Source organism: Aythya fuligula, chromosome 1 (assembly GCF_009819795.1).
Source record: "Aythya fuligula isolate bAytFul2 chromosome 1, bAytFul2.pri, whole genome shotgun sequence".
Lineage (NCBI taxonomy): Eukaryota > Metazoa > Chordata > Aves > Anseriformes > Anatidae > Aythya > Aythya fuligula.
In genome coordinates this window covers 51,210,368-51,237,129 of record NC_045559.1, presented here as the reverse complement: position 1 = coordinate 51,237,129, position 26,762 = coordinate 51,210,368, and the positions used below count along the sequence as shown (strand labels likewise).

General features: G+C 36.0%; 1 protein-coding gene across 1 annotated transcript; it reads left to right on the top strand.

The window, feature by feature from the left end:
• The first annotated feature begins 748 nt into the window (after positions 1-748).
• On the top strand, positions 749-21,093 carry ALX1 (ALX homeobox 1). The gene is made up of 4 exons (XM_032207900.1): positions 749-980; positions 3,306-3,610; positions 7,328-7,456; positions 20,773-21,093. Exons 1-4 carry the CDS (start codon positions 749-751, stop codon positions 21,091-21,093), a joined length of 987 nt encoding a protein of 328 aa, XP_032063791.1.
• Positions 21,094-26,762: the final 5,669 nt, after the last annotated feature.

Genomic DNA, 26,762 nt, shown 5'->3' with positions numbered 1-26,762 from the left:
CTTGTGAAGTGAGCGACTTTTGCTTTTAAGTTCCTCTATTCTCCATTCCCACTACACGAACAACACCCTCCAAATTTCTTTCTCTCTTCTACTTTAGGACCAAACTTCTGAGTTTAATAAAGAAGGAAAGCTGGTTCTTAATTTTACAGTTTCAGAGAGCAGGACTGCAGTTACCAGTTGGATCGATTAAAGAAAATTCTTTATTTGAGCGTATGTGCCCCAGAAGTTACCTTGCCATGATCCTCCCCGGGATTTGGGGGAAGAGGGAGGGCAACCCAGGATTACTCTTTTCAGGATCCCTAGAGAAATGCGAATACGTTGCAGAAGGGAAATGTCCTTTCCGTGTGCCGTCCCTCCTCCCTCCTTGTCTCCCCTCACCCTCCCCGCACGCCTGTGTGTGTTTGTCCGTCTGAAACGGATCTATCTGTCGAAAATGGGCCTGGAACTCCCTCCTGTGTTAGGATTAGGTCTTGGGGGACCTGGGGAGGAGTTACAATGCTTGCCTATTTTCATATTCATTAGAAATGGGAGGTTGCATAAGGATCCCTGCTGAGCTTCAAGATATAAAAGCAACTTCGGGTTCCCCCTTTCAAGACAAGACAAATCAAAGGTTCAGAGGCAAAACAGCTCCCTGAGCTCTGAAAGTCTTTCCCTCCCTCCTTCCTTCCCTCCTATCCACTCACCCGCTCTCCCTCCCCTCCTCACAGTCCAGCCTCTGTCTAGGGAAGAGGCTCTCAAGCAGCCTTAGATGATTATGGATTTTCTGAGCGAGAAGTTTGCCCTGAAGAGTCAGCCGAGCAAAAACAGTGACTTTTACATGGGAGCAGGAGGCACTTTGGAGCACGTTATGGAAACTTTGGACAATGAGTCCTTTTATAGCAAAACGTCAGGCAGCAAATGTGTGCAGGCCTTCAACCCTCTGCAAAGGGCTGAGCATCATGTGAGGCTGGACAGGACATCACCCTGCCAGGACAATAACGGTAAGTCTTCACCCCAGGGTTATTCTCGCTCCTCTGCTTCGCCCTTCCTGGAGATGTGCTGGACAGTCTGGGGTTTCTCCTGCCCGAGGAGACCAGAGGCAGCCACGCAGTGCTGGCATGGTGCTGGCATGTGGGGTGCTACCAGGTAAATAATACTAATAACATATAAGGCCAATGGCAATGATAATGATAATAATAGAATTATGATAATAACAATCGTGATTACAACAACAACAGAAATGTTCTAAAAGCAGGAAAAGGCGACCGCTCGCTCGGAAGCCTTCTTTGCCGCTCAGTGCCGCCCCCCTGGCTGCTGCCCTCCCTCTCTGCCGGCCCCGGGCAGGGTCCCTCGGCTGTGCCCCCCGAGCACCGCGGCGCTGGGAGCGCAGCGCCGAGCAAGGGGCACGGCTCGCCGGCGGGGAGGAAAGGGACGGGAAGGAAAAGCGACCGAGATCGGGATCGGGATCAGGATCGGGACCGGGGTCGGGCTTCCCGCCCGTGCCGTTCCGGGGCTCGGGGCCGGCGTGCGGTGATCCCAGCTCCGGCTACAAACAGCGGCCGGGCGGGCTCCGCTTCCCCCCGGCAAAACTCCGGAAAACGCAGCCCTGGGGCTCGGGGACGGCGGCGTCGCGAGCACGGAATGCGCTGTCTCGGTGCGGTACCTGCACGGGATGAAACCCGAGGGTCGTTTGGTCACGTCTGGTTCTGCCCAGTAACGCTCCGCGGTTATAGGATTTACCTCTGTTATTGATATGATTTTTTTTGCTGTGCTACCGAATAATGCACAACAGACATAACGTGTGATTCTTCATACTGACTGAAAACGATTGAGATAATTCAAACGTCAGTGTATTGTTACTATAATAATAATAATAGTAATAATAATAATAATAATTAATTTTCTAGCTGTTCGACAAAGGAGAACGAGGAATGTTTTATTTTATATAGAGTTTATAAATCCTCCCATTATTCCACCATGATGTAATTCATGTTTAGAAAAAAAAAAAATTAAAAGTTCATCCCAGCAGAGTCGGAAATACGGTTAAAATCAGCTGCAATAATGAGACTAACAATAGACTAACAATATCTTACATTTTTTGACTTCATATAGGTATTGCTTTTTATATATATATATATATATTTTGAGAACATCCTTTTTGGCTGAAACAGTCTGTAAGAAATAATGACAGATTTCTGCAAGTGCAACTTCGAAAAACTGCAGAAAATTGATTTGCCCATTGAAGTTTTTCTTAATTAGCTCATTTAATGTGTGCCTTAGGGGCTTTGGGGCATTTCCTACCTATGTATGTATTGATGGTAAGTGTATAAAATTTCTGTTTTGTTCAAATCACCTCTGAGTGAAAGTAAATAAATTATTAAGAATGCGAGAAAAACAAACAAAAAACCCCTCCAAAGCAAGCCCCTTATCGCATGTTATATGACATATTTGTAAATTTTGGTTTCATTTTTTTTTTTTGTCTGTTTCTGGGATTAAAAAGAAAAAAAAAAGCCCGTTTGAATCTTGTAATTTACTGCATGATTATTTTTTTTTTCACTGATGTGAGATACGTAAAAATAGAAAAATAGAAAACATTTTCATTTGTATTAAAAAGCTACCGAGAAATATTTCTTATCTCTACGACTCAGATTTTACATAAAGAGAAAAAGTTCCTGCGATCCCTATGCAAAGTATTTGAAACGATCTCTTTTAACAAGTTAACATTTTGCAGAAACTCTCTGCATTTTCTAACCATAACAAACTTAATTGGAAACAATTCCACTTTACAAGTCCAGGAGAAGATATGTGGAATCTATTGAGTTTGTAAAGTGAGGTTGATTTTCAGTTTCATTTGTTTCTTAATTTGTCAGTTTACAGCTATTTAGTTTACTCTAAAGTTATTCTGCATTTTCATAGAAATAGAGCGAGCTTTGTTTATCTGCTTCCAAGCTTAAAGTTACATTTGCCAATAGCTTTTTACCACTTATATGATAATCTGTTTTGGGCTAAGGCATCTTATCTGTGCAACTCAAGTTCAATCTGATTTCATGGATTATTACCTACTTTACTGGCAGAGTAATATATTCAAGTAGTCTCTTTATACTGAAAGATTTTATATGATATTTTTAGACACATTTTTTTAGTTTAAATTTAGTGATTTAGTACTTTTATTCTATTTGTCATTAATGCAGAGTCCTTTTCCTCCATCTCATATGGGAATACATGTAGATACAGGATCTGGTACTTGATGACACTGTTTTGTATGAAACTTTCAACCTAAAGCTCCCCTTTTAACCAGTTATTTCCCTCCCCCACCTTGTATACAGTGAACTATGGGATTACTAAAGTGGAAGGACAGCCTCTTCATGCAGAGCTGAACAGTCCCTTGGACAATTGCAACAGTCTCAGGATGTCTCCAGTGAAAGGGATGCAGGAGAAGGGGGAACTGGATGAACTTGGTGATAAATGTGACAGCAATGTCTCCAGCAGTAAGAAGAGGAGACACAGAACAACTTTTACCAGTTTGCAGCTGGAGGAACTGGAGAAAGTATTCCAGAAAACCCATTACCCTGATGTCTATGTAAGGGAACAACTAGCTCTGAGAACAGAGCTCACTGAGGCCAGAGTACAGGTAGGAACCAAATTCCAGCATTTCCATGGCAAGTTCTTCATTGTAAGAAGTGATAAGTGGCACTCCTGGGGATTGTGCAAAAGCCCATAAAGCTAATGTAAATAGATGATTTTGCTTTATTTCTTTTTAGACATAAGCTGCTATATTACTGTGCTAAAATAATTTGTTCTTCTTATTATTTTTAATAGCTTGTGTTGCTGTTCTAGAAACTTGTTTAAAAGATAAGAAAATAATATCAATATGAAAGTAGTCTTCATCTTTGGTTGTTCTTTACTGTCAAAATTTTATGTAGTTTATGCATTCAGTGAATGCATAGTGTTAATGTGTAAAAATCCCATTAAAGAGATATGTTTTATGTAGTTCAGATGGTTGATGATGCAGAACTCTGCTGCAGAGTTTGTGTTGCAGTATGAAAAACAGAAATTTAAAAAGCAATCAAATTCCTTGTTTATTCCAAAGAGTAAGCAATGAAGCTGCACATATATAAATGTATGTGTGTGTGAATGCTTGTGTATGCGATTGCATGTGATGTCTGTGTATGGCAAAGACATAATCCTCTCATCTCATGTGAATGCTTAAAGCTAGCAAAATTGGGAAATGCGTTTGCTTGTTTTTAAACTTGAATACTCAACAAATAATGTTATTCTAATTTTTGGATCAATACATGCTGGTGGACATTAATTTCAGTGTTTGAGCTTTCTAACTGAAAGATGATTCATTCATTATGCATATGACTTTGATGTTTATGATTTATGATTTTGGATGTTTAATAAAAGAAGCTAGAATATCCAGGAAAAGCAACCCTTCCCCCATTAAGATAATCTCCCTTAGAAAAAGGTGTTAACTGCATTTTGCAAGTTCATCATGTTTTAAGAGATCTTCCCCGTTCTGTTAATACTCATCACTTCAGTTTAGGGAATAGGAGTCCTGTAGATTCATACCAACTGAGATTAATTCTTTTAATTTAGTGACTTGAATATGATAACAACTTCACAACTTGTAATTAAATGCATACATGCATATAGAGAAATAGACATCAGCACACATACATACAACTGAAATTAAACCAGGATCACTTTCAGAAAGAAATCCCATTACTTAATTTTATAAATAAGTGTTCGTTTCATGTCTGTTCAACCAGATGGCATACACACTGTTGTCATCTGAAAACAGTCCAAAATCATCTGTCAGTTACATTGATACAACATCAGTGATGCCAATGGAACTTAGTTCAATAGCATTTTAACTCTTCGGGCTCTGTGCAATCCCTCTCCCTCTGAATTTGGGACAATTTTCCAAATACGACTTCTATTCATTAGGCTTTACTCATGACTTAAAAAAAAAAAAAAAAGAACAAACAAAACCAACCTTGCATAATGTTAAATTTCTTCTCTTACAATTGCATAATTCTGTAATCATGAGAAATACTTCAAGAATAAGTTAATAGGCAGAACAGGGAGAGGAGAATAAGACTTAAATTTGTCTTTTTTTTTTTTTTTTCCCTCACATTGTTCTCAAAGTTTTAGAATCTTCATATGCTAAAAGTATTAGAAACAAGAGGGTAAATATTAAAACATAAATGTCTGCACCAGTCTTTCATATAATATCTACTTCTATTTCATTTACATATTTTCCCCTTTCTTAAAAGATAACCGATCTTTGCATTTCTCATACACTAAATATAAAGGGAAACGGTGATCATTTTTATCCAGAGTAGCAACAGTATTCCATCACAAGATTAAGCAATTTTAAAGGCCTTACATCATTAGAGGCAAGCATCTGGCAATGCAAGGATAACAAGCAGCAGATTTTTACATTACTTTGTGGAGGCAAATGGTTACTTTATCTCTGCCAAGAGTCAGTTTCTAGTAAAGTGATGTAAACAGAAACATTTTGGGGGATTGTCAAAGGAAAAAAAAAAGTGCTTTTCTTCTTTAGTCCCTATAAATTCAAGCAAATTGTTTGATTTAGTTTAGCAGGGTGATCAGCTGGATGCCTTACCCACATTTCCCTTCACTGCCATTTCATCAATATCCAGTTTAATATTTATTCTGCATACATGCAGAGAGAGCCAACCTGAACCTAATTTATCTAACTTGTTCCCTTTCCTGCTTCATGTCAGTGAAGTAATTGGCACCCATTTTAAGGAGATTGTCAAGGTCTTTTTTCAATGAAAGAGCCTCATTACTAAATTCCCTTAGTGTGTTCTTGGTGCCTCCTGTGGAGACAGGAGATTTTTTTCCCCCTCTTTTCTTTTTGCTGAGCCTCAGGCATAATAAATAATACAAATTTACCAACAAGGTCCTTAACAATATATACTCAGCAGTTACATGCATGGGCCTTGCTTTGATTGCTGAGTGCATTTTAAAAGATTGCACATACTAAATTTGCCATGAGTCCTTGAGAATTAAAATAAACAAAATTATGCTCTGGTTGCTTAAGGAGCATCAAAATAAAGTTCTCCAAGAGATCAAGATAAAAAGTGAATTATAACAAATAGTGTTATTTTTAATATTCTACCATCAAGGATCAGAAACTCCCTCAAAATGATGTTCACAGGTGCTGTTTACCAAAAAATAATATTAAAAAAAAAATCCATTAATATAGGCATCTGTTCAAATGGGTTCACCATTCATTTAAAAGGGAGACTAGTCAATGATATTGTTTCCATTAAAAAAAATAATCTGTTAATAGTGTGACTTCTTTTAAAAAAATCAAAATTAATTTGCTGAGCACTAAAGACTTAGTTATATATTACTTTCATAAAGGAACACATACTTGTCTTAGCAGTTTATTTAATTCAAGATGAGTCTTGAATTAAGACTCATCAAACTAAACTGTTGGAAAGAAAAAAATGTTGAAGACCATTGGATGATGACAGATACCAGTCAAAGCAAGAAATGTGCATATAATAAATTTTGAAATAACACACAATACCTAATTTATTATAGAACAGTTCAAAGGTTATATAAGCATCAAAAAGGCAACTTTTAGTTGACATGTAGACACTGTTTCAAAATGAAATTATGTTGTAATCTAAATGTAAAGTGTAATCTAAATGGAAGTGTTTCTTCCATTGTTGGAAACATAGATATTTCCTAATACAAATGTGAAAAATGTCACAGTAGTTTTAAACTGTCTATGATATCATGATACTTCATCTTTCTTCTCTGTTAGCTGTAACCTTTGGTTACAGAAACTCTTTTCTGTAGCATTGACTTGTGCTAGCATTTCCTGCCTTTTTATTATAGCCCTTGATAAAGTCTACATGTACCTCTAGGAGACAGAGCACAGGTAGTCATATCAAGTCAGTGGTCTTGTGAAATTAAGAGAAAGTCTCTTTACAATGCAACTTGCTACTACTTGCAGATTTTTCATTAAAGAGCTGACTGGCAAAATTAGCACTACCTGATCATCTGATTATTCTTTTGCCTATTTTTTTTTTTTCAAAGACAATAGATAGGAAGTAACATATTTTAACTTTTTTTTTTTTTTTTTTTTTTTCAATATCTAGAGATAACTTAACACTGAGAAGATTAAATTTTAACAGGAACTACAGGAAATTCATGAACTTCCCTTTCCTAGATAGACAGTCATTTAGTCATTTCAGTCATTTTCAAAGCTGCTGAAATAGTCCTTTTTTTTTTTTTTTTTTTAATGACTCTGCAAACTATGTAATTAAGTTTATCTTCATGATTATCTTCTTGCTTACTCTAGGTTTGGTTCCAGAATCGAAGAGCAAAATGGAGGAAAAGAGAACGTTACGGTCAGATCCAGCAAGCTAAGAGCCATTTTGCTGCCACTTATGATATATCTGTTCTTCCAAGGACTGACAGCTACCCTCAGGTATGGTGAAGACCAAGTATTGTTTTTGTTCTCTATTTATCTTCTCTTCCATTCCTAGGCATATATCTACACAGAGGATTGAAGAAGACTTTTCTGTGTTTAGTTTTTACTGTTCTTTAGACTCGTTGCTGGGAGATGAAATTGTGAACAACAGTTTTGACACCTAATATGAGTAACTAACTCTTAAAATACAAGTATTTTTTAAGGAATGATCTTAGGAGCTGCAGTTTCACATAAGCTATGTACTAAAAATTTTTGGCAGTATGGTTGTGTAGCTAATTATATTTTGCACATAAAATTACATGTGGATTTGATCTACATACACATTCTGGATGTAGTAGAAACCCACTGAGATTGACAGGTGATCTCTAAGTACCTTCCTTCTGATGTATTAAACACACACCATTACTTTAGAGACCTCAATAGACCATAGAATGTAACAAGTAACTAGCATTAAATTTTTTATGGTCACAAATGATCAGAATTGAATCTATACAGCTGGGAGAGGGAAGTGAGGAGACAATAAAGCTCTCCTGAACAATAGTAATTTGATGACTTTGTTCTTCCTCTTCCTCTTCCTCTTCCTCTTCCTCTTCCTCTTCCTCTTCTTCCTCTTCCTCTTCTTCCTCTTCTTCCTCTTCTTCCTCTTCTTCCTCTTCTTCCTCTTCTTCTTTCTCAGTTCTCCTTCATTATATAGTAATGTATTATTGTGTAATAAGATCTTAACCTTCTGTTTCTGTTCTCCAGTTCATTTTTTCTGTCTCGCGTTACAATCTGTCATTGTTTTCCTGCTTGTTTATTTCATTACATTGAATAGTTTTGTTTTGAAGCCATTGCTTTTCATGTCTCTTGCTTCCCATTGTTTTTACCATACAATTTAAAAAGAAAAGGCTCCAAAGTAAAATTGTTTTATGTGTCCTTGTGGCAAAGTAATTCCACTACTGTTGTCTTGGTTTTCAAGTTCATCAGGTAATAGGGTCTCTGTTAGTCTTAGGAATACACTCATATTCAAAAACATTATTGGTTCTGTCTATGTGGGCTTGTTTTACTCATGCTCTGCATTGGCTGAGTATGATTAGCTTTGGACCAAAGGTTTCAGGCCCATGTCTCCTCTATCCTACTTAATGTGCTTTACTTAGGAGGTTGAACACTAGGTTCAGTGTCTAAACCAGAGCTGGCTTGTGTTCTAGTAGCTCAGAGTATGGTCACAAACATTTCAAACAGGGTGGAACGCATCATTCTACTTGTTAGTATTTATAATGTAACAGTGTATTAATGAAATTTACATCAGAAACTGTTGAATGATACTTGGAACTGTTCAGCCTGGAGAAGAGGAGGCTCAGAGTAGATCTTACCAACGTTTATAAATACATGAAGGGAGGGTGCAAAGAGGACAGACCCAGGATCTTTTCAGTGGTGCCATGACAGAACAAGAAGCAATGGGCACAGACTAGAACACAAGATGTTCCGTCTAAACATCAGGAAACACTTCTTCACTGTGCAGATGATGCAACGCTGACATAGGTTGTCCAGAGAGGCTATGGTGTCTCCCTTCCAGGAAATCTTCAAAAACCACCTGGACATGGTGCTGGGCAATCTGCACTGGGTGTCTCTGCTTGAGAAGAGGTGTTCGGAGCAGATGATGACCTCCAGTGGTCCCTTCCAACCTCAACCACTATGTGATTCTATGATTCTGTGATATACTGTATGTTTAAGAAGGAGGACACAGTATGAGACCTACCTAAGTGGAAGTGTGTGTAAAAAACAAAAACAAACAAACAAAACAAAAACAAAACACCACAACACCAACAACCCAAATCACACGTAGGTGGTTTGACCTACAAAGACACAGATGCACAGACACTGGTAGATCTCACTTAAGGTGTCCAAATGTCTTTAGAAGAAACTTCTGGCTTCTCTATGACATCATAACAGGTGAACAGTGATTTGGCATTCCCATCTCTGACTCAGTTTTCTAGACTGGATTGGCTGTCTCCAAGCTCTTGTATTTTTAACAGGACTTCATCTACAAACGTTCACCACAGTCAAAAGTTTTATTAGCAAAAAATAAGGAAATAAATAAGTCGTTGGTAAGCACTTAAAATTCTTGTCCAAAACTAAAAGTTCTTTTAAAAAGAAACATTTTCAAAAGATAGGAGAATATCACTAAAAAAAATCTACACCCAATGAAACATCTATTCTGTACTTTCAGATTGTTAAAAATATGAGTGAATTCACAGCATTTTTTTTTTTTTTTTTTTTTGGATTTGTTAAAGAATATCTTCCCTGGGCTGATGACACATCTAAGTTTCAGGCTGGCAAAACTTTCTATCACTGATTTATAAATTCTTAAATATAGGAGATTGAAATGGAAATGTTGATAGCATAATCTATATAAAGCATCTCTTAAATATATAGAAATATAAAATGTATACTCATTTATAAATATAGATGTGTATTACTCACCTACAATGACAGACTGTAGATAAACAGATAGGCTCAAACATAATTAACTCTAGTCACCTGCAAGAGAAAGTTGTATTGTACCATAATGTATGAATAGGAACAAGGAGCTAAATGAAGTCCTCTGTATATTGTCTGTTTCAGTTGGATGCTTATATGCATAGTTTTGCTACATGATAAAAACAAGCCATCTTACTCCTCAATAAAGAATGTGGCTACCTTTCTGTATACTGCAATAAGAATTAGTATCAAGGCAAAAATCACAGAACAGCTAATGCAATTTCATGTTCTTACTAACCTACTGGTAATTCTTTGTAGTTTCACATTCTTAAATCATCATGATCAGTAAAACCACATATATGGTTTATCATGAATATATAGCTTATTTCCAGTGAGAATACTTTATACTTAAGTGAGAATACAATGAAAATCCATATTAAAAACACAATAGCCCTAAATTAAAATCTTTTGAACTAAAACATTTATAAGTGCCTTACTCAAAGGAAATTAATATATGATACATGATTTACCTATAAGTTCATTAATCTATTCCACAGAAAGTGGTACTCTGACAGAAAGGGATATTTAAAATTGTGGCCTGCATGTTTGGTCTTAGCATTACACGATGATTTCCCAGATCAATTCCATTACTTCAGTGCTCTGAGAATGCTCACAAGTGGAAAAAATATGCAAGAATGTAAAGCAAACCTTTTATTATTTTTTTTTAATTAATTATTATTTTTTAAATTTGTATTGTGTACAAGCTCTCTTATTGTGACACTGACATCACTAGAGATTAGATAGATTTTGTCATACTTTCAAATAACCAGATTTTCCTGGGGACTGTGGGATACAGGTTACTCAAGCTTGATTATGAGTCCCTTCCTAACATGGAGGAAAACAGACTTTTTTCTTGGCAAAAAATATACGATGATGTTGAAAAAATGATAAAATCAAGCTGGGATATTTATTTACTGCTGTGTGGCAGAAGAAAAAATAATAAACGTGAATTTCTGGTGTGCATTATATGAATTTGCAGTCTGAAGATTTCTGCTTTGAGCCCCACCATGGATATGTTCCCAAAATAGACATCCAGCTTGCATTCCAGAAGAAACATCAGTCTCTTTTGCAGCCAACAGAGGGTGTGGAGACCCCTGCTTAGTCTCTTCATCAATTATCTTCCTCAAGTACAAATTAAGAACATGATGCTGCTCTAAAATGTATATCTATATAAACCTGAAAGGTTTTTCTATGAGAAAATTATCTTTTCAACTTATTTCAGAGAGAAGGCTGGCTGTGAATTTTCTATAAGCCAATCAATTTTGCTATTAAATTACAAATTTTTATCTTCAAAAATAGTAATAAACATTTTTTTTCCTAGATCATATTTGTTTGTGTTGCTAATTCAGTTGCCCATTAATTATTTTTACAGCATGTGGACTTAAGGTGCTGCTTATTGTGCAAAATTATTGCTTAGTTGTCTGTCAAGAACTTAACTAAATTGTCCAAATTCTACACAAAAACATCTCCCATTAATTATATTGGCAACACCTGGATTGCAGGGGAGGACAGTTAGCAGACTATTTTGGGACAATAATCTGTTATTCACCTGAAATTTCCAGGCCTTCTGTGACTACTGTTGGAAAATATAATAATGGAAGAACCAAATAGAATTAAGTTAAATGGCAAGAGGTAAAGCAAGCATTAGTTGACGATTTCTAAACGCTAGATGTTTTAATGTCAGAAATATCATAAAGTTTATAAGACTTCACTCAGGAAAACTATTTAACTTATGACAAAATTATGCTGAAAAATAGATTTTCTAGCACAATACTTTTCATTAATTTTAGTAAAAGGTTTCTGTTTAATTAGTTTCAAGTTTCTCTTTTGGATATTATACATTGTAGTCAAAATAATTTATTGGTTAAAACCATTATCCAAGACGCTTTGTACTTCATTAGTCAGCAATATTCTTCTGACGGTATGAAAGCTAAGAGAATGCATCCTAAGAAGAGGAAAATGAATGCAGATTCAACTTGCCTAAGTAAATATTAGTAAACAAGTGATACTTAATTTGGTCAGCTAAGTGTAATGTCTAGTATTACTTAAGATGTATTGGGATATCTGAGACACTGTTATGGTGTTGACAAACAAGACTTAAAAGAAACAAGCACCATTCAGGGGAGGTAGTTGCTGGTCAGATAGATCTAGACACTTGTGTTTAGGAAATTTAATCAAAGAGACTTTTATAACAGAACTTGGTTCCGTTTAGAAGTAGGTGAAAATCTGGTCAATGAAGTAGTCTATTCCTAAAGTAGGTATAAAATAAGTAAGGCAATCTCTAAATATGTATTTTTTTCTCTGTTGCCTAGTTCAGATGCAGACATCTACAGATGTCTTTGATGGACATATGTATTTTGTGTTGGGAAAGGAACAACAAAATGGTTGCTTCTTACTTTATTGGTCTTGACCACTTTTGGTGTACTGTGCCCTGTGAGAAGGCTAATGTTACAAAGGCTGACTTTGTCAGATTCAAGACCTCAGTATGAGAAGTACAAAGGTACCAGCAAACCTGAGATAAACTAATCTTTATCCCCTCCTTATTTTCCTGAGTGAAATTTGATCAAAAGCCTATATTATTATCTGTAGACCTCTAGCTTTCCCTGTAAAAGTTAAATTTAATTTATAGTTATACTTATATATATGTAAGTGTATGTAGATGTAAGTGAAACATCATGTAAATAAACAGCTGCATTAATTTGTGCCCTTGAAAAGCAGACATAAGGGGCAACATTATATATCTCCACCCCACTTGTTCCCTTCCTACACTTCACTTCTTTTCCTCTTGTTCTCTGAATCTGGTTCACCTGTCATTGTCCTTCAAAGTTCCTCTGAAATGTTTTATCTTTTCAAACTGTTATACTTTTCATGCACTATCACATGTGAAATTTGTTTGTTCATTCAAATTTACTTGATAATGTAGGCAAGAGCTGGACAGAACTTAACTTACTTTCATGGAAAATCCAGCGTAGTGTAGATGGGAATCCTAAAAGAAGGCAAAAACATTTTAAAGATATTGGAACTGCAGAGATACAGGATGGAGGGTGCAGAAAGAAGGGAGAATGTTGAAATCGCACACACACACACACACACAAAAAAAAGAGTGAAGATTCTGAAGTTTACATTCCATCCATGATAAAGATAAATCAAATTAAATATGTTGAAGAGCATGGCATCACATGACTTGTTTTGGCAGCAGAAGTGTGTAGAAGTGGTATCAATATACATGTGTTTTGTACTAAGCCCTTGGATCATCATTACAGTTCTGCTCTAGCCTTAGTACATATGGGTAATTCTCATTAGCAATAATCAAAGTTACATGCACCAATTAAATTTTTCATATGGCATGCATTAGACACCACATGTTATTTGACTTAAAAATTCTTTTAACTGTAGTAGACATAAATGACAGTTAATCATGATAGTTCATTAAGGCTATGGGTACACTGATTAAGTAGGAGTAGATGTGGTAGACATATCTCAGCTATCTTCAAAGAAGCTTTACAATATACTCATGCTGTCTAGCTGTGACAGCATGGAGCTCAGGCTGGGCCACCACCTGGGTAGTATGTTTCTTGGCACAAATGTGCTGACTGTTGCACTGCTGTGGCTGATCTTTCAACAAGAGTAACACTTCTCATCTTTTTGGGTGGTGTCTGTTCCACACAAAGTAGTTTGTGCACAGTGCTTTTATTTTTTCTTGATTCTAAACCACTGTATGTTGTGAGACTCCTCAGAGTCTCAACTTTGAGTGACTTTAGCTGGGGGTTATTTATTTACAAGGCAAATTCTTTTTTTTTTTTTTTTTTTTTTTAAGACAAAAACTTCTTTTAAATGTTATTTTCAAGTACGAAGTATTGTGTTTAACTGTATCATAGATGTGAAATGTAACTAATTCTTATTGTAACTGACCCTAAGACTGCAGTAGCAAGAGGTTACAGTTTATCTACAAAACATCTTGTACTAGAATTAAAACTTGATAACTTTTCAAATCCTGCATTATTTTGCTTTTTGGCGAACTGGTTAAACAGTGAAGATTTTATTTATTTAGTTAGTTAGTTTTACCATATGTAAGGCTGATGTGGACTGAACAGAAATATCTTCTATTTTATAGCTGTATCATTAAGCTTCTGGCTTACAAGATCCAACTTGTATTTTATGGACTTATTTGAAAATGGTGTGCTGCAGCTCTCATATGAACCTGAACCCAACAGAGTACAGCTGATCTTCACATGCTCACTAGGTCCAGTGGCTCTGCTAGTGTAAAGAGGATCACAAATTACACCAAGAAGTATTTTGTCTAGATCAAAATTAAAAAGTCAGTGTGAGTGTGGTGGTTCCAAAGCTAGTCATTGAATCTCTGTAGCTGGAGATATTAAAAATTTGATTGGATAGGACCTAAGTAACCTGATCTAAATTCAAAGTTAGCTGTAGGCAGGTGTGTGGAATAATAATACCAGAGGCTCTTTTCAGCCTAAATTGTTCTATGAATTGATGATTCTGCAAACTCAGGATGTACAGGCAAATCTCTGCCCATACTTTCAGTATTTCAAAAACAAACAAACAAATAATAATAAAAAAATGTAGTAAGTGACAGGCCAAATTAGTTGTGCTGATGGACTGGGAACAGCCTACAGATTATAAATTGTAAACTAATAGTTTTGAGCAGTTTTAATGGCTATTGAATTTAATCTGCCTAAGTAGCCCCCTGTGCAAAACCAGGTTTCAGATTTTCTGTCAGGGCAAGGACTGTTTTTTCACATGAAGAAAGAAGGAGTGACACAAGTTTACCATTCATACATTATTTTTTTTTTCTATCGTCTGCATGTTTTCTATAGTTAGATGGATCCTTAAATGTTGTCTTCCTTGCTATGTCCAGGAACATCCTAAGAACAGAGCCAATGGGTATTATCTAATTAGTATAATAATAACAATAACAGTAATAAACTATTGGAATGGTAATCTAATAAAATAATATAGCACAAATAATATATATTTATTGTGTCATACAATAATAACAATTTAATATCTAGAGATCTTAATAGTGATGCCTCTTATTTATTTATTTATTTTTTTAATCATGTGAAGCACTAAAACATATCCACTCAAATAGTAGCTGTGTATGGTTATGTGTGGTTGTCTGTTGGGAAGAGACTCTGGTCTGGATAGGCATGGGAATAAAACACCAGAAAATTAAAATATAATGCAGCACCAAAACAAACAAACAAACAAACAAACAAAATTAAATATAATACATTTGGTAATGGGAGAACCAAAACTAGGTAAGTGATAATAAAAGTCAGAAAATTTGAAAAATGAGTTTATGTGACTTCTCTGCATGATGTATAAGAAGACCAAAGTTCTAGGAACTTGGCATTTTAGAAGAAAAAAGCAATGAAACTAAGAAGGATGACCTATTACCTCAGCTAATTTTCCTCTTCAGTGTCAAGCAGAAGGTCATATGCTTAGGAAGTGACATCATAACTATGTTAACAGCCATAACTCTCCAGTTATATTCTTGTCACAACTTTGAAATCCTACTTTTTTTTTTTTTTTTTTTAGTTCCTATTGGGAAGGGTGCATGCATGTATGTGTGTGTGTATAAAATATACAGTAGGTAAATATATTGAAGGGTTCTGGTAATTTCATGGTAACCACAAGAGCAAAGCTCAAGTTGTTTGTGATGTTAACAGAAACCAGAGATGTGCTGCATGTATAGGCTCATTCACAGTCTCTGAATTGCCTTTTATATAGTTCATGGATCACACAAGAGCTTAAGAGGAAAAATATTTTCTTTAAATTCATGTACATAATGTCCTTTTTCCTTCCAACATACCAGAAGAAGGCCTGATAATTTTGACTTATTGTAAAGCATTACTATATTTATTTTTAATACAGGAATATCTTTTGCACCTAGATTTCTCTGTAAGTCATTTATCCTTGCTGAGAAATGAAAATCTAATATCAAAAATGAAGTCACTCAACTACTAAAATTAATGGAAATTTAATATGACTGAAACATAGTTCTGAAAACTATAACTGTCTCTTGAAAGAAGATGTAAAACTCTTCTAACATCTTAAATAATTTCTGAAGTTCTGAAGTTAACTCATTTGGATTCCCTCCTCTAATGAAGAAACCCATGGCACCACTTTGAAAGTTTTAGCAATGAAAGCTGCTCACATATTTCTTTAACAAGACATTGATATATTTTAGGATTTGTGGCTGAATTTTGTCCTCATTTATACCTGTGCAAGCACATGGAAGTTAAATTAAAAGAGATTTGTGTAGGATAAAAATATGAGAATAACTGGTGGTACTAAACTTAGTTTGCTGCAAAAAAATTAATAGAAATATGTAAAGAAAGGGTGATTTTGTGATACCTCCAGACCTCATAGGTTATTGAGCACTTTCAAAATGAGCCTCTGAACCTTCTGAAGTCTTCCCACCATGACCACATTAAAAGCAAAATCACGTGGACTTCCATTTGAACAGTTTATTTTTAAAAATATTCTTCCAATAATTTTATCTCTGCAATCTGGGCAACTGCAGAATTTGGGATAGGGTTTCTTAAGAAGAAATCTGAGTACGTCAGGTAAATAAAACTTTGTCCCTTGTGAGTTAGCTCTGGGGGTGATGAGCTCCTTCAGAATTAGCTCCTGTATTAGAAGTTGCATAGATGCATTAGTCTCTCTATGGACAAATTCATCCTGTTGTGAATGTTTTGAGACTAATAATTTGGCCTGAAAACACCATCAGAAAGAATGGTGTTTTATGTGCATCTGTTTGAAATATATGGTTTTTTTTTATATATATATATATTTCTTGGATTCATTTTAAAATGTATCATCTCTGTTTTCCAATTCAGCAAAGCAAACTGGAGGGAAACAGCATGGATATAATAAGAATGGGTGATTTGTTCTGTAAAAAGAAAGGGAAAGAAAACCCCAACAGTTGCTTAATCTGTCACTGCTGCTGCAAGAAATGTACATATAACCACAAAAAAAAAAAAAATGTACAACTAAAAGATTCTAGTGTTCCTGTACAAAAGAAAGGCACGATTTTTGAATGGATGACTGTGTTTCTGCTTTTGTCAGTTCATGATTGAAACAGAGTATGCGCAGTTTGGGCTTTCAAGAAAAGCGAAAGATATTCTCAATCTTATAGGTTGTCACCTGCTATCTTCTTGATTACTTTTCTTTGTACTCTAATCATGCTTCATATGGCTCCAAAATCCCTCCTTCAAAAAAAAATTTGCAAAGGCAGTAAGCCTTGGATGATCTCTCAGTTGCCATACACTTAACTAACATGTTTTCCAGCTCTTTCAGGGTACTTATTTTCTTTTTGTCAGCATCTGTAAATTCTCACACTCTGCAAAGGATGTGAGAAAACTTCCAGGCAAAAGGATACTCAGGAATCCTTGAATCCTGAGCCATAAAGCATGTACTGCTGTCTTTGGGAATATTGTGTGTGACTCGTTTGTGCAACAAACGAGGAGTCACTGAGGGAGCTGGGCTTGTTCAGCCTGGAGAAAAGGAGGATCAGGGGCGACCTTATTGCTCTTTATAAGTACATTAACGGAGGCTGTAGTGAGGTGGGGATTGGTCTATTCTCCCATGTGCCTGGTGACAAGATGAGGGGGAATGGGCTGAAGTTGCACCAGGGGTGTTTTAGGTTGGATATTAGGAGGAACTTCTTTACTGAGATGGTTGTGAGACATTGGAATGGGCTGCCCAGGGAAGTGGTGGAGTCACCATCCCTGGAAGTCTTTAAAAAATGTTTAGATGTTGAACTTAGTGATATGGTTTAGTGGAGGACTTTTAGTGTTAGGAGGTTGGACTTGATGATCTTGAGGTCTCTTCCAACCTAGACAATTCTGTGATTCTGTGAAACTTTCATAACCAAGGCAGTGGTTTAAATAGGTCCAGACGTTATATGTACTCCTGAGATAAACCATCTGTTCTCCGAGAACTAAAATACAAAATAACATTTCTGATTATAAGTCAAAACAGACTGAGGTAGCTAAGGAGTACTGAGGCAGCTGAAGATCATGTCAAGCTGTGGAGGGTCTCTTCTGAGCCAATGTCTGAGAGTGTTCTAGAAGTTGAAGCTAGGAGGCAAGAATGGGAATGTTATTTCTTTTTTTTTTTTTTTTTTCAGCCTAGAGAAGAGGAGACTGAGGGGATATCTTATATTGGTCTGTAGATTCCTCACAAGGGGAGCAGAGGGGCAGACTGATCTCTGCTCTCTGTGGACAGCGAAAGGACCCAATGGAATGGCATGGAGCTGCGACAGGGGAGGTTCAGTCTGGGTGTTAGGAAAAGGTTCTTCACCAGGATGGTGGTTAGGCAGTGGAACAGCCTCCCCAGGTCAGTGGTCACAACACTGAGCCTGTTCAGTAAGTGTTTGGAAAATGCTCTCAGACATAGGGTCTGATTTTTGGGTGGTCCTATGAGGACCACGCAGTTGGACTCACTGATACTTTTGGGACCCTTCCAGCTTGGGATATTCTATGGTTCTGTGATTCTATGAAGAGTTCTGAAACTCTCACTGGAGTCTCTCTCCTCCTGTAGATCTCAGAAGGCCCAAAGGAAGGAGGAAAAATTCTCGGTCACCTCCCCCAGACACTTTATTCACTCCATTACCTCCCAACAGATCACCTAAAATATGCAGAAGATGCCAGAGGTGCGCCCAATTAGCTGTGCGTATGTGTATGTTTGGAAAGGAAAGCTGTATTTATGTGAGTGGGTATGTTAGTGTGTTTATGCATGTATGTGTAAACAAGGAGACTGGGCAGACCAAGAGTTTGGGAAGACATTGCTACCCTGACTTTCCTTCAGTCCTCTTCAGGAAACCAAGATGAAGCATTTGCTGGTTCTTTTCTACTGCCGGAACTGCCAATGAGCCCAAATTAGTTTGCCAGCTCCTGATGACCTCTACTAATGCAACAGTTTGAAGTACTAACTTTTAAAATAAGACTCTAATTACCTCATCCTTTCTATCTGCACTAGATCTTAGCTAGATGAGTTCGGTGAACTATAATTTATCTCTTTACTTGGTGGTGGTTTGGTGGGTATGTGTTGTTCCAAAGTAATAGGACAATGGGAAAATAACCCTCAGAATTAGAAACATTTTTTTCAGTCTGTGTGTGACTCATAATTTATTACTTCCACTGACCTCAAATTTGGCAGGAAAAAAAATTCAGCTACAGTGATAACCTACACATATTAAAGCCAAAATTCCTTTTTTTAATGCATTTGGAATGTGACGACAAAATTAAGTCTGAAGTGAGAGTTCACTTTATAGTGTTAACCGAAGAATAATTGCAATTACTCCAGTGTATAGCAGAGAAAAAAGACGTGGGCTCTATCCCAATGCAGCAGAGCAATGGCATACTCAACAGAAAACAAATTTTTCAAAAAAAAAAAATCACAAAAGAAAAGGATATAGAATATGGTATAGGATATAGAAAAAGGATTCTGAACTGCAAATGATGGTTACAAATGCCTTGCATCATGATGTTTTCTGGTCTACTGCAGTTTGTAGTTTGTTTTTTTTTTAAAGTCAATATTTAGGAAAAAGATATAAGTAAAAGCGGAGAAGAAATAATTAAAAAAAAAAAAAAACTACATAGAAAATTGGTGAGTGCATGTGAGAAGTGACTGAGGAAGTCACAGTTTGCCAGAAAGTATATCCATACAGTTGTGATGTAGAAATATAAAGAGCAGGGAATTAAAAAAGACAGTGTAGCTGCTGTGTGTGAAGTTTGATTAAAGCCAAGTGAAGAGGACAGAAGAAAAAATGCACAGTCACAGATAATGATGGGAACCTACTTGTGCCAGGCCTTGAAAAACTTTTTGTATGTTCATCTAGTAATAAACATGTGAAAAATACCTATGTATAGTATCTATTCATAGATGATAGGAGAAGTCCAGAGACTCAGAATGAAGCTTTAAGTGCCTGCCAAGTATAGAAGGCATTACACATCAAAGCATGAATACATGGTTACTCCAGATCTTCAGCAGACATTGCTGGTAACCACAAAGTTTGTCTCCTTGACTGTCATGGAATGTTTTCCAGGGATGTACAGCACAGCCTGTTAAGTCTGAGAGCTGAAAAAGAAATGTCCTCAAGTATAATTTCATATAAAACTATTATGAAAAGAATTTTTGTCTTAAAGCTATCTTTGAAACAACTTCAGGAAAAAAACTCTTGGATATATTATTAACAACCATGCTTAGATCTTATGGTTTAATTTGCTTTAAAGTCATTTGCAGTGCTACACAAGATTTAATATTAAATTAATATTAATTTAATACTTATTGGGCTTTGTAGCTAAAGAAAGCCTACTTTGTTTTGTTCACAATTTTACACTGTTTCCTACCATTATATTAAAAATGAATTCTGTTGAGGGGAAATTTTTATCATGAATACAGCTATGGTACTATATACTCTTGACACCTTTTCTTCAATGGCAATTGTATGCCTTCCCTAATTCCACTGACTGGCTGGGCTGATGGCATCCTGAGGTTCAATGGTAAACATCCAGGACAGACTCACAGAGAAAATGGATGACAGAGTAGGGAATATGATTTAGCAACCCCAGCTCCCAGGTGATGATAGTGATCCATATAGTGTCTTCATAGTATGTTTTTAACAAGATTGCAGAGAACTAGATACGTAGTTGCATGTTTTTGAACAGAACTAGTTATGGATGTACTAAACGAAGCCAAGTAATGCAGAAAACAAAAGGTGAAATATCTAAATTTAATCTTGTTCATTTTATATGTTCCAGATTCAGAACAATCTGTGGGCAGGGAATACAGCTAGCGGTTCTGTGGTTACTTCCTGCATGCTACCACGAGATACTTCCTCCTGTATGACACCTTATTCCCATTCACCCCGGACAGATTCTGGATACACAGGCTTTTCAAACCACCAGAACCAATTCAGCCATGTGCCCCTCAATAATTTTTTCACTGACTCTTTACTTTCTGGGACAACCAATGGACATGCTTTCGAAACCAAGCCGGAATTTGAAAGGAGGTCCTCCAGCATTGCAGTTCTACGGATGAAAGCCAAAGAGCATGCTGCCAATATTTCCTGGGCCATGTAAAATAGCAGTAACTTTTGGTTTTCTTTTTACTTATTTTTTTTTCTTTTGCTTTTGTTTGTTTGTTTGTTTTGTTTATAGCAAACTGAAAACATTTTAATTTTGCATATTTAAAGGACACAAAAATAAGCTGCTGTGTGTGGAATGATAGAAATCACAATATACATGGTCTGCTTTAAAAAAAAAGAAAAAAAAAGCAATATAATATTTAACAATAAAACATAAGAATAAACCAAATAGATCTACCATGCATCAAGCTCAACAAGCCATTATATATATATATATATATATATATATAAACATGTTTTGTTTTACCAGTTGATGAAATGTGATTACAGAACCTCAAAAAAGAATAAACCTATTAAGAAAACTTGTCTACTCCATTGGTTTTTATCAGTCCTCTAGGCAAAATTAATACTTTAGAAATGAATACTCCATCAGGGAAGAACTCTGTAAAGGAAAATAAATTTATTAGACAAAAGCCATGAGGTAAATCTCTAAACACTCCATGCAGAGAAGGAAATATATGATCATTTATGTTGTAGGTGAAATCTGTAGACCTGACTCTCTCAGCACTGTGCTGCTGCTCTTAGAGAGCTCACTGGACAACTGTTGTATTGGTGCACAATGAAAAGAGAAAGTTTTTATTCTCTTTATTTTATGAACCTGAGTGTATTCCTATTAAAGATAACAAGATTTTTAATGAAGATATCACTAAAAGCAGGATCACACTGATTAATGGTGTTTCAAAGAAATGCACAGGTTGTGTAGATCAATTAGTGTTTGAATAAAATCTTTAACATTGCAGATAGAGTATCTTGAAACTTAGGTGACAAAGAAGGGCATGGAAAAGTACTGCAACACTTTCAAGAGAATCCAGATTTAGAAACAAAATACAACAGCAAAGTTTTGCTTCTATTTCAGTCTTTTTTTTTTTTTTTTTTTTTTTTTTTGTTGTTATCCTACAGTCAAATTGAAAAGGAAAAAATCGAACAAGACTTTCCAGTTTGTCTGTAACTAATCTCAAGATGTTATAAGAGTACATTTCATTTAATTTTAGTAACAGTTTGTTGATACTTTGCTTATTTTTATTATTTTTTTCAGAGTGTAAGACTGGCTTGCTCCCTTTAAAGTCCATAGGAAAAATCTTTGTGACTGCAGTGACAGCAGAATTTGGCTCTCAGCTCCCAGCCTATCACAAAGGAATTAAAATGTCAGCAGACTTTCTGACATTTCTGGTGGAAAAAAAAAATAGAGGAGAAGAAAAATACTTTACATCTGGAGAATTGCTATCTGCTTTGATTTACTTCTCCTCCCTTTCCCCTGTCACATTCCAAGCTCCTTCAGATGAGTGAAATGTCAGCCTCTTTGAAAGCAACAGTCAGTCTCTCAGGTTCATAAAGGCAAAGTAAATTAATTGAAATAAAGAAGGACTCGCATGGCTGTGATTAGAACAGGATACAACTCTCTGGGCACCCCATGCTCCTTCTTGCTTTTCTCTGTGGCCATTAGTTACAAAGGGAGGGCGGGTGAGGGGAGAAGGGAAGATCAGGGAAGCACATTTCATCACTGCAAAAGCAGAACTACCAGAACTAATAAGAATGTACTCAGAAGAACTCCCAGATTGTCTCTGCTCCTACTCATGAGGCTAAACTTGAAAATAAAAATAGGAGATGTGTTGGGATGTGTCCATTCTTCAGTCTTTCAGTGGAATAAATAAACTTAACTTTGAAACTATTAGGATCAGTTGAAAATGAGAATTTCACAGCTAATTCTTAGCTGATTGAAACTAGGGTTGTCATATTTGCTACTAGTAATAAACTCAATGTTTAACACATACATACACTTCAATTTGTGGTTTCCTAATTTTATTCTCCTTCTAAAAATGAACTTCAACTTTGGCCTGAAGAACTGGGAAAGAGCATTCTGGTTAGCACATACCTTTTCCTTTTTATAGTCTGTTTAGACAGTAATAAAATGAGTCTTAAGATTTAAAGTAAAAAGATTTTTATTAGTACAGGTAAAGACACCACTTTTATATAGATACTTGCTCTACATACAGAAGTGGAAATACAAGTGCATTCCTTTTTTTTTTTTTTTTTTTTTTTTTTTTCTTGTAAGCAGGTCAAACTATTTCTAGTTCTAAAATATGTTTTTTATTTTTCTTTTTTCTTTTTTTTTTTCAGTTTCCTCATAATTTTTTTTTTTTTTTTTTTTTTTTTTTTTTTTTTAAGTATAGTATATAGAACATGTCAAATTGTTTTCCAGATAATATTTATTAGATCATCATTATTGGATAAAGAAGCAAAAGCTGTCAAACTTTGAGCCATTTTTAATTGTTGCCTGTCATTCAGCTTGCTTATTTATTTTGATAGCAGAATTTGTAATTATTGTCTTGTGAAATCTGGAAAAAAGTTAATTGTTGCAAGGCATTTTATGTCAAGAATAAAATTAAACAATTCCTAGGAATTTATTGCACTGACAGAATGCTTGGGGAAAATTAAAATAAATTTTCAAAACTACAAAATTTTTAGATGCTTGAAGACTTCAAAATCAAAGGGGAAAATAAAAGACTGTCATCTTCCTGCTGATTATAATTAAGTAAAAGAGATAGAGTTCTAGTTAAATTTTCTTCCTCAGTTTTAGGAATGGAAATTATTTGTTACATGTTGCTAGCATAACTTTATGCATTGGGCAAACAGGTATTCAACCCTTCATTAAACCTGAGGTGTGATAAGTTGCAGACCTGCATTTAGCTTGTCATGCTCTTGCATCAGCCTCGTCTCAAAGAATGAATGATAGTCTGTTGGTTGCAGCATTTCATTTAGCTAATGAAAAAGTATCTTCGTGTTAGATGTCAAGTACTACAACAGGGTCACATTCTGCCACTTTTATTCAGCAGTGCTTTACTCCATGAGTAGGTGCATTGATATGAGTGAGACTACTCACATAGGCCAAATTGTGAATCACTTGTAACTGTTTATTCACAATGGCCCTATTCATGCAAAGGGCTGCTCACCACAACATGAGTAATCGGTTCATAATCAAGCCCAGCTTAAGGTACTATTCAGCTTTGGTAAGGATGGCAGAATCTGGCCTACACTGGCTGAAGTCCAGACTCAGACTTTTTAACCAAGATGAGTAGCTCCTTATTCCAGAAATAGTGCAAATAAAGTCAACAAGGCTATTTGTAGGGTTCTCTTATAAGAAAATTCTAGAAAAGAGGCATTTCAGTAAATGCAAGTTATTCCAGTAAGTTTAAATTCAAGGTAGATTATTTTATTTCCCACTCTCACATTTGACAGGACTTGTGTTCTTGTGCTTTGATTTTATCCACTTAATGATTTCTTAGCATGAGCAACTAATGTTTTTATTGCTCCTTCAACATGTGGCAGATGCACTAAAAACAAAAGGAGGTGATTTACATGGCCTTCCTGCCAAGTACTTTAACTAATGTTTGAGATATGTGATCATCATGTAATGCTGAGCAGTAAATTTATAGAACTTCTGGGCAAAGAGTCCCTATCCTGTTAAAAGAGAAAGTGAAATATTGTTGTAATTATTACTGTGAAGAATTTGTGATGACATAGTGCTGAGCTCTTTTTCCTCCTATGACTGATTCGTCAACAATTTGAAAATGTTAAGCCTGTGTTCGAATTTTATATTTTTTTTTCCCCCACGGGTGTAAATTCATCTATGAAAATTAAAACTGCTTTTTAAGATTTGTACAGACTCAGGTCAGTAATGGACAACACTGCAATTAGCAGCTAAAGACCCTGTCTGCTTACCATAAAGGTGGTCAGAAGAGTTTGACACCGCTGATTTCTACCTAAAATTTAATTGGCAGTGTTACATACCACAGAAATGTATCAATGAAGGCAACTTTTGTTGCTGAGAATAAACTGAAATGAACTGTAATTCTTACTTGCCTTCTTTACTGTCATAATATTTTATGCTGTCAAGTGTTGAAAAATTCCAGTTCAATATAATAAAAGCATTTTGTTTTGACTGTAAACTTTATGGTAAGGCCCTGAAGTATATCATTGAACAAATACAAGCAATGCAGTGTATTTAATATTGTGATTTTTTAAATGATAGAAATAAATGCTTTTGTTTGCAAATAATAAAATTCAGTATTTTCAAAATGACAGAGATGAACTAATGCTTTCTTGATACATTTCTAAATATTTGCCTGTCTGATCAAAGGTAAAAACTAATTTTGGAACACTTAAACTGCTAAAATTCAAGGTGTTTCCAGGGAAAGTTCTTTCTTTGATAAGGCAATGATTTTTATTTATTTTTTTTCCCAGCACTTCCATACCCAAGTTACAAGTGGTCAACTCATGTAATCTTGAGAATACACCCTTCCTATCCGTCTGCAGTGATCTAGAACAGGTTTGTCTGTTATCAGAAGGATAGTATGTGTGAGGTACACAAAGCTCATTCCAATGGCTACTTATTTATCCCAGTTATTTTGTATCAGTCTTGAGCAGCCCAAAGAAGCTGAAATACATATATGGTTTAACTTGGTTTACAGCTGCTTTGTATTGCCAGTGCAACACAAAACAGCTGTGGTAAACTGGTGAATTATTATCTGAAATATTGGCAACATAAGCAAACTTATTAAGTAAATATCCAGAATGTAAAGTTGAAGTAGTTGGAAGAACATATTTCAGATTTAAATTGTGTAAAATAAGCAGTAGAATGGGCAAACCCTGAATGTGAAGTATATGTATGAGAGGTGCAGTGTGCAGGTATGATGATTGGAAATGGCAGAATAATCTTCTGGGAGGACAGTCAGTGTGCAGTGACAGAGCAAGGAGAAAACCTAAACACATGTCCTGCCATTCCTTCTCTTGAGTAAATTCCGTTACCTAAATTTCACCAGGACCTATGAAAATAAGAATTATTTTATTGCTGCCTTCCTTATCTCCATTTGCAAGAATGGCATGGGTTTAGGGAAGGATATACTGAATCCAAAAATTTACTCAAAAGGACTTGCAGGTGCATGACTGTCACTGCTAATAAAAACATATTGGTAAGTTAAAGGATTATTCTGGGGAGAGAAATCTGGTCTCTACATTCACTAATCATGCATTTTAGATTTTTTTTTCCCTGTGCATTTTCAAGGCAGCATGAGGGCAGAACATTAAAGCACAGTGACAGTCAGACCAGTGAATCCACCAACTTTCTGGAGCAAGGCCAGTTTCCCTTGCACCACAAAGCTGTGGCATGCAGGTTGTTCTGTTTTTGGCTAGGATAGAGTTAATTTTCCTCCTAGTAGCTGGTATGGTGCTGTGTTTTTGATTTACAATGAGCATAATGTTGATAACACACTGATGTTTTAATTGTTGCAGAGCAGAGTTTGCACTAAGCCAAGGACTTTTCAGCTTCTCACACCACCCTGATGGTGAGGAGGCTGGGGGTGCACAAGGAGCTGGGAGGGGACAGACCCAGGACAGCTGACCCAAACTGGCCAAGGGGATCTTCCACACCATACATTGTCATGCTGAGGGTGGCTGGCTGGGGTGGGGGGAAATGCTGCTCAGGGATGGGCTGGGCATCAGTCAGTGGGTGGTGAGCAATTGCATTATTCATCACTTGATTTTCTTCTTCTTCTCCTTCTTCTTCTTCTTCTTCTTCTTCTTCTTCTTCTTCTTCTTCTTCTTCTT

Bases quoted from the DNA above. Each gene is read 5' to 3' on its own strand.
- ALX1 (XM_032207900.1), top strand. From the start codon at position 749: ATGATTATGGATTTTCTGAGCGAGAAGTTTGCCCTGAAGAGTCAGCCG. The intron at 981-3,305 runs GTAAGTCTTCAC...CCTTGTATACAG, and splicing joins ACCCTGCCAGGACAATAACG to TGAACTATGGGATTACTAAA. The intron at 7,457-20,772 runs GTATGGTGAAGA...TATATGTTCCAG, and splicing joins GGACTGACAGCTACCCTCAG to ATTCAGAACAATCTGTGGGC.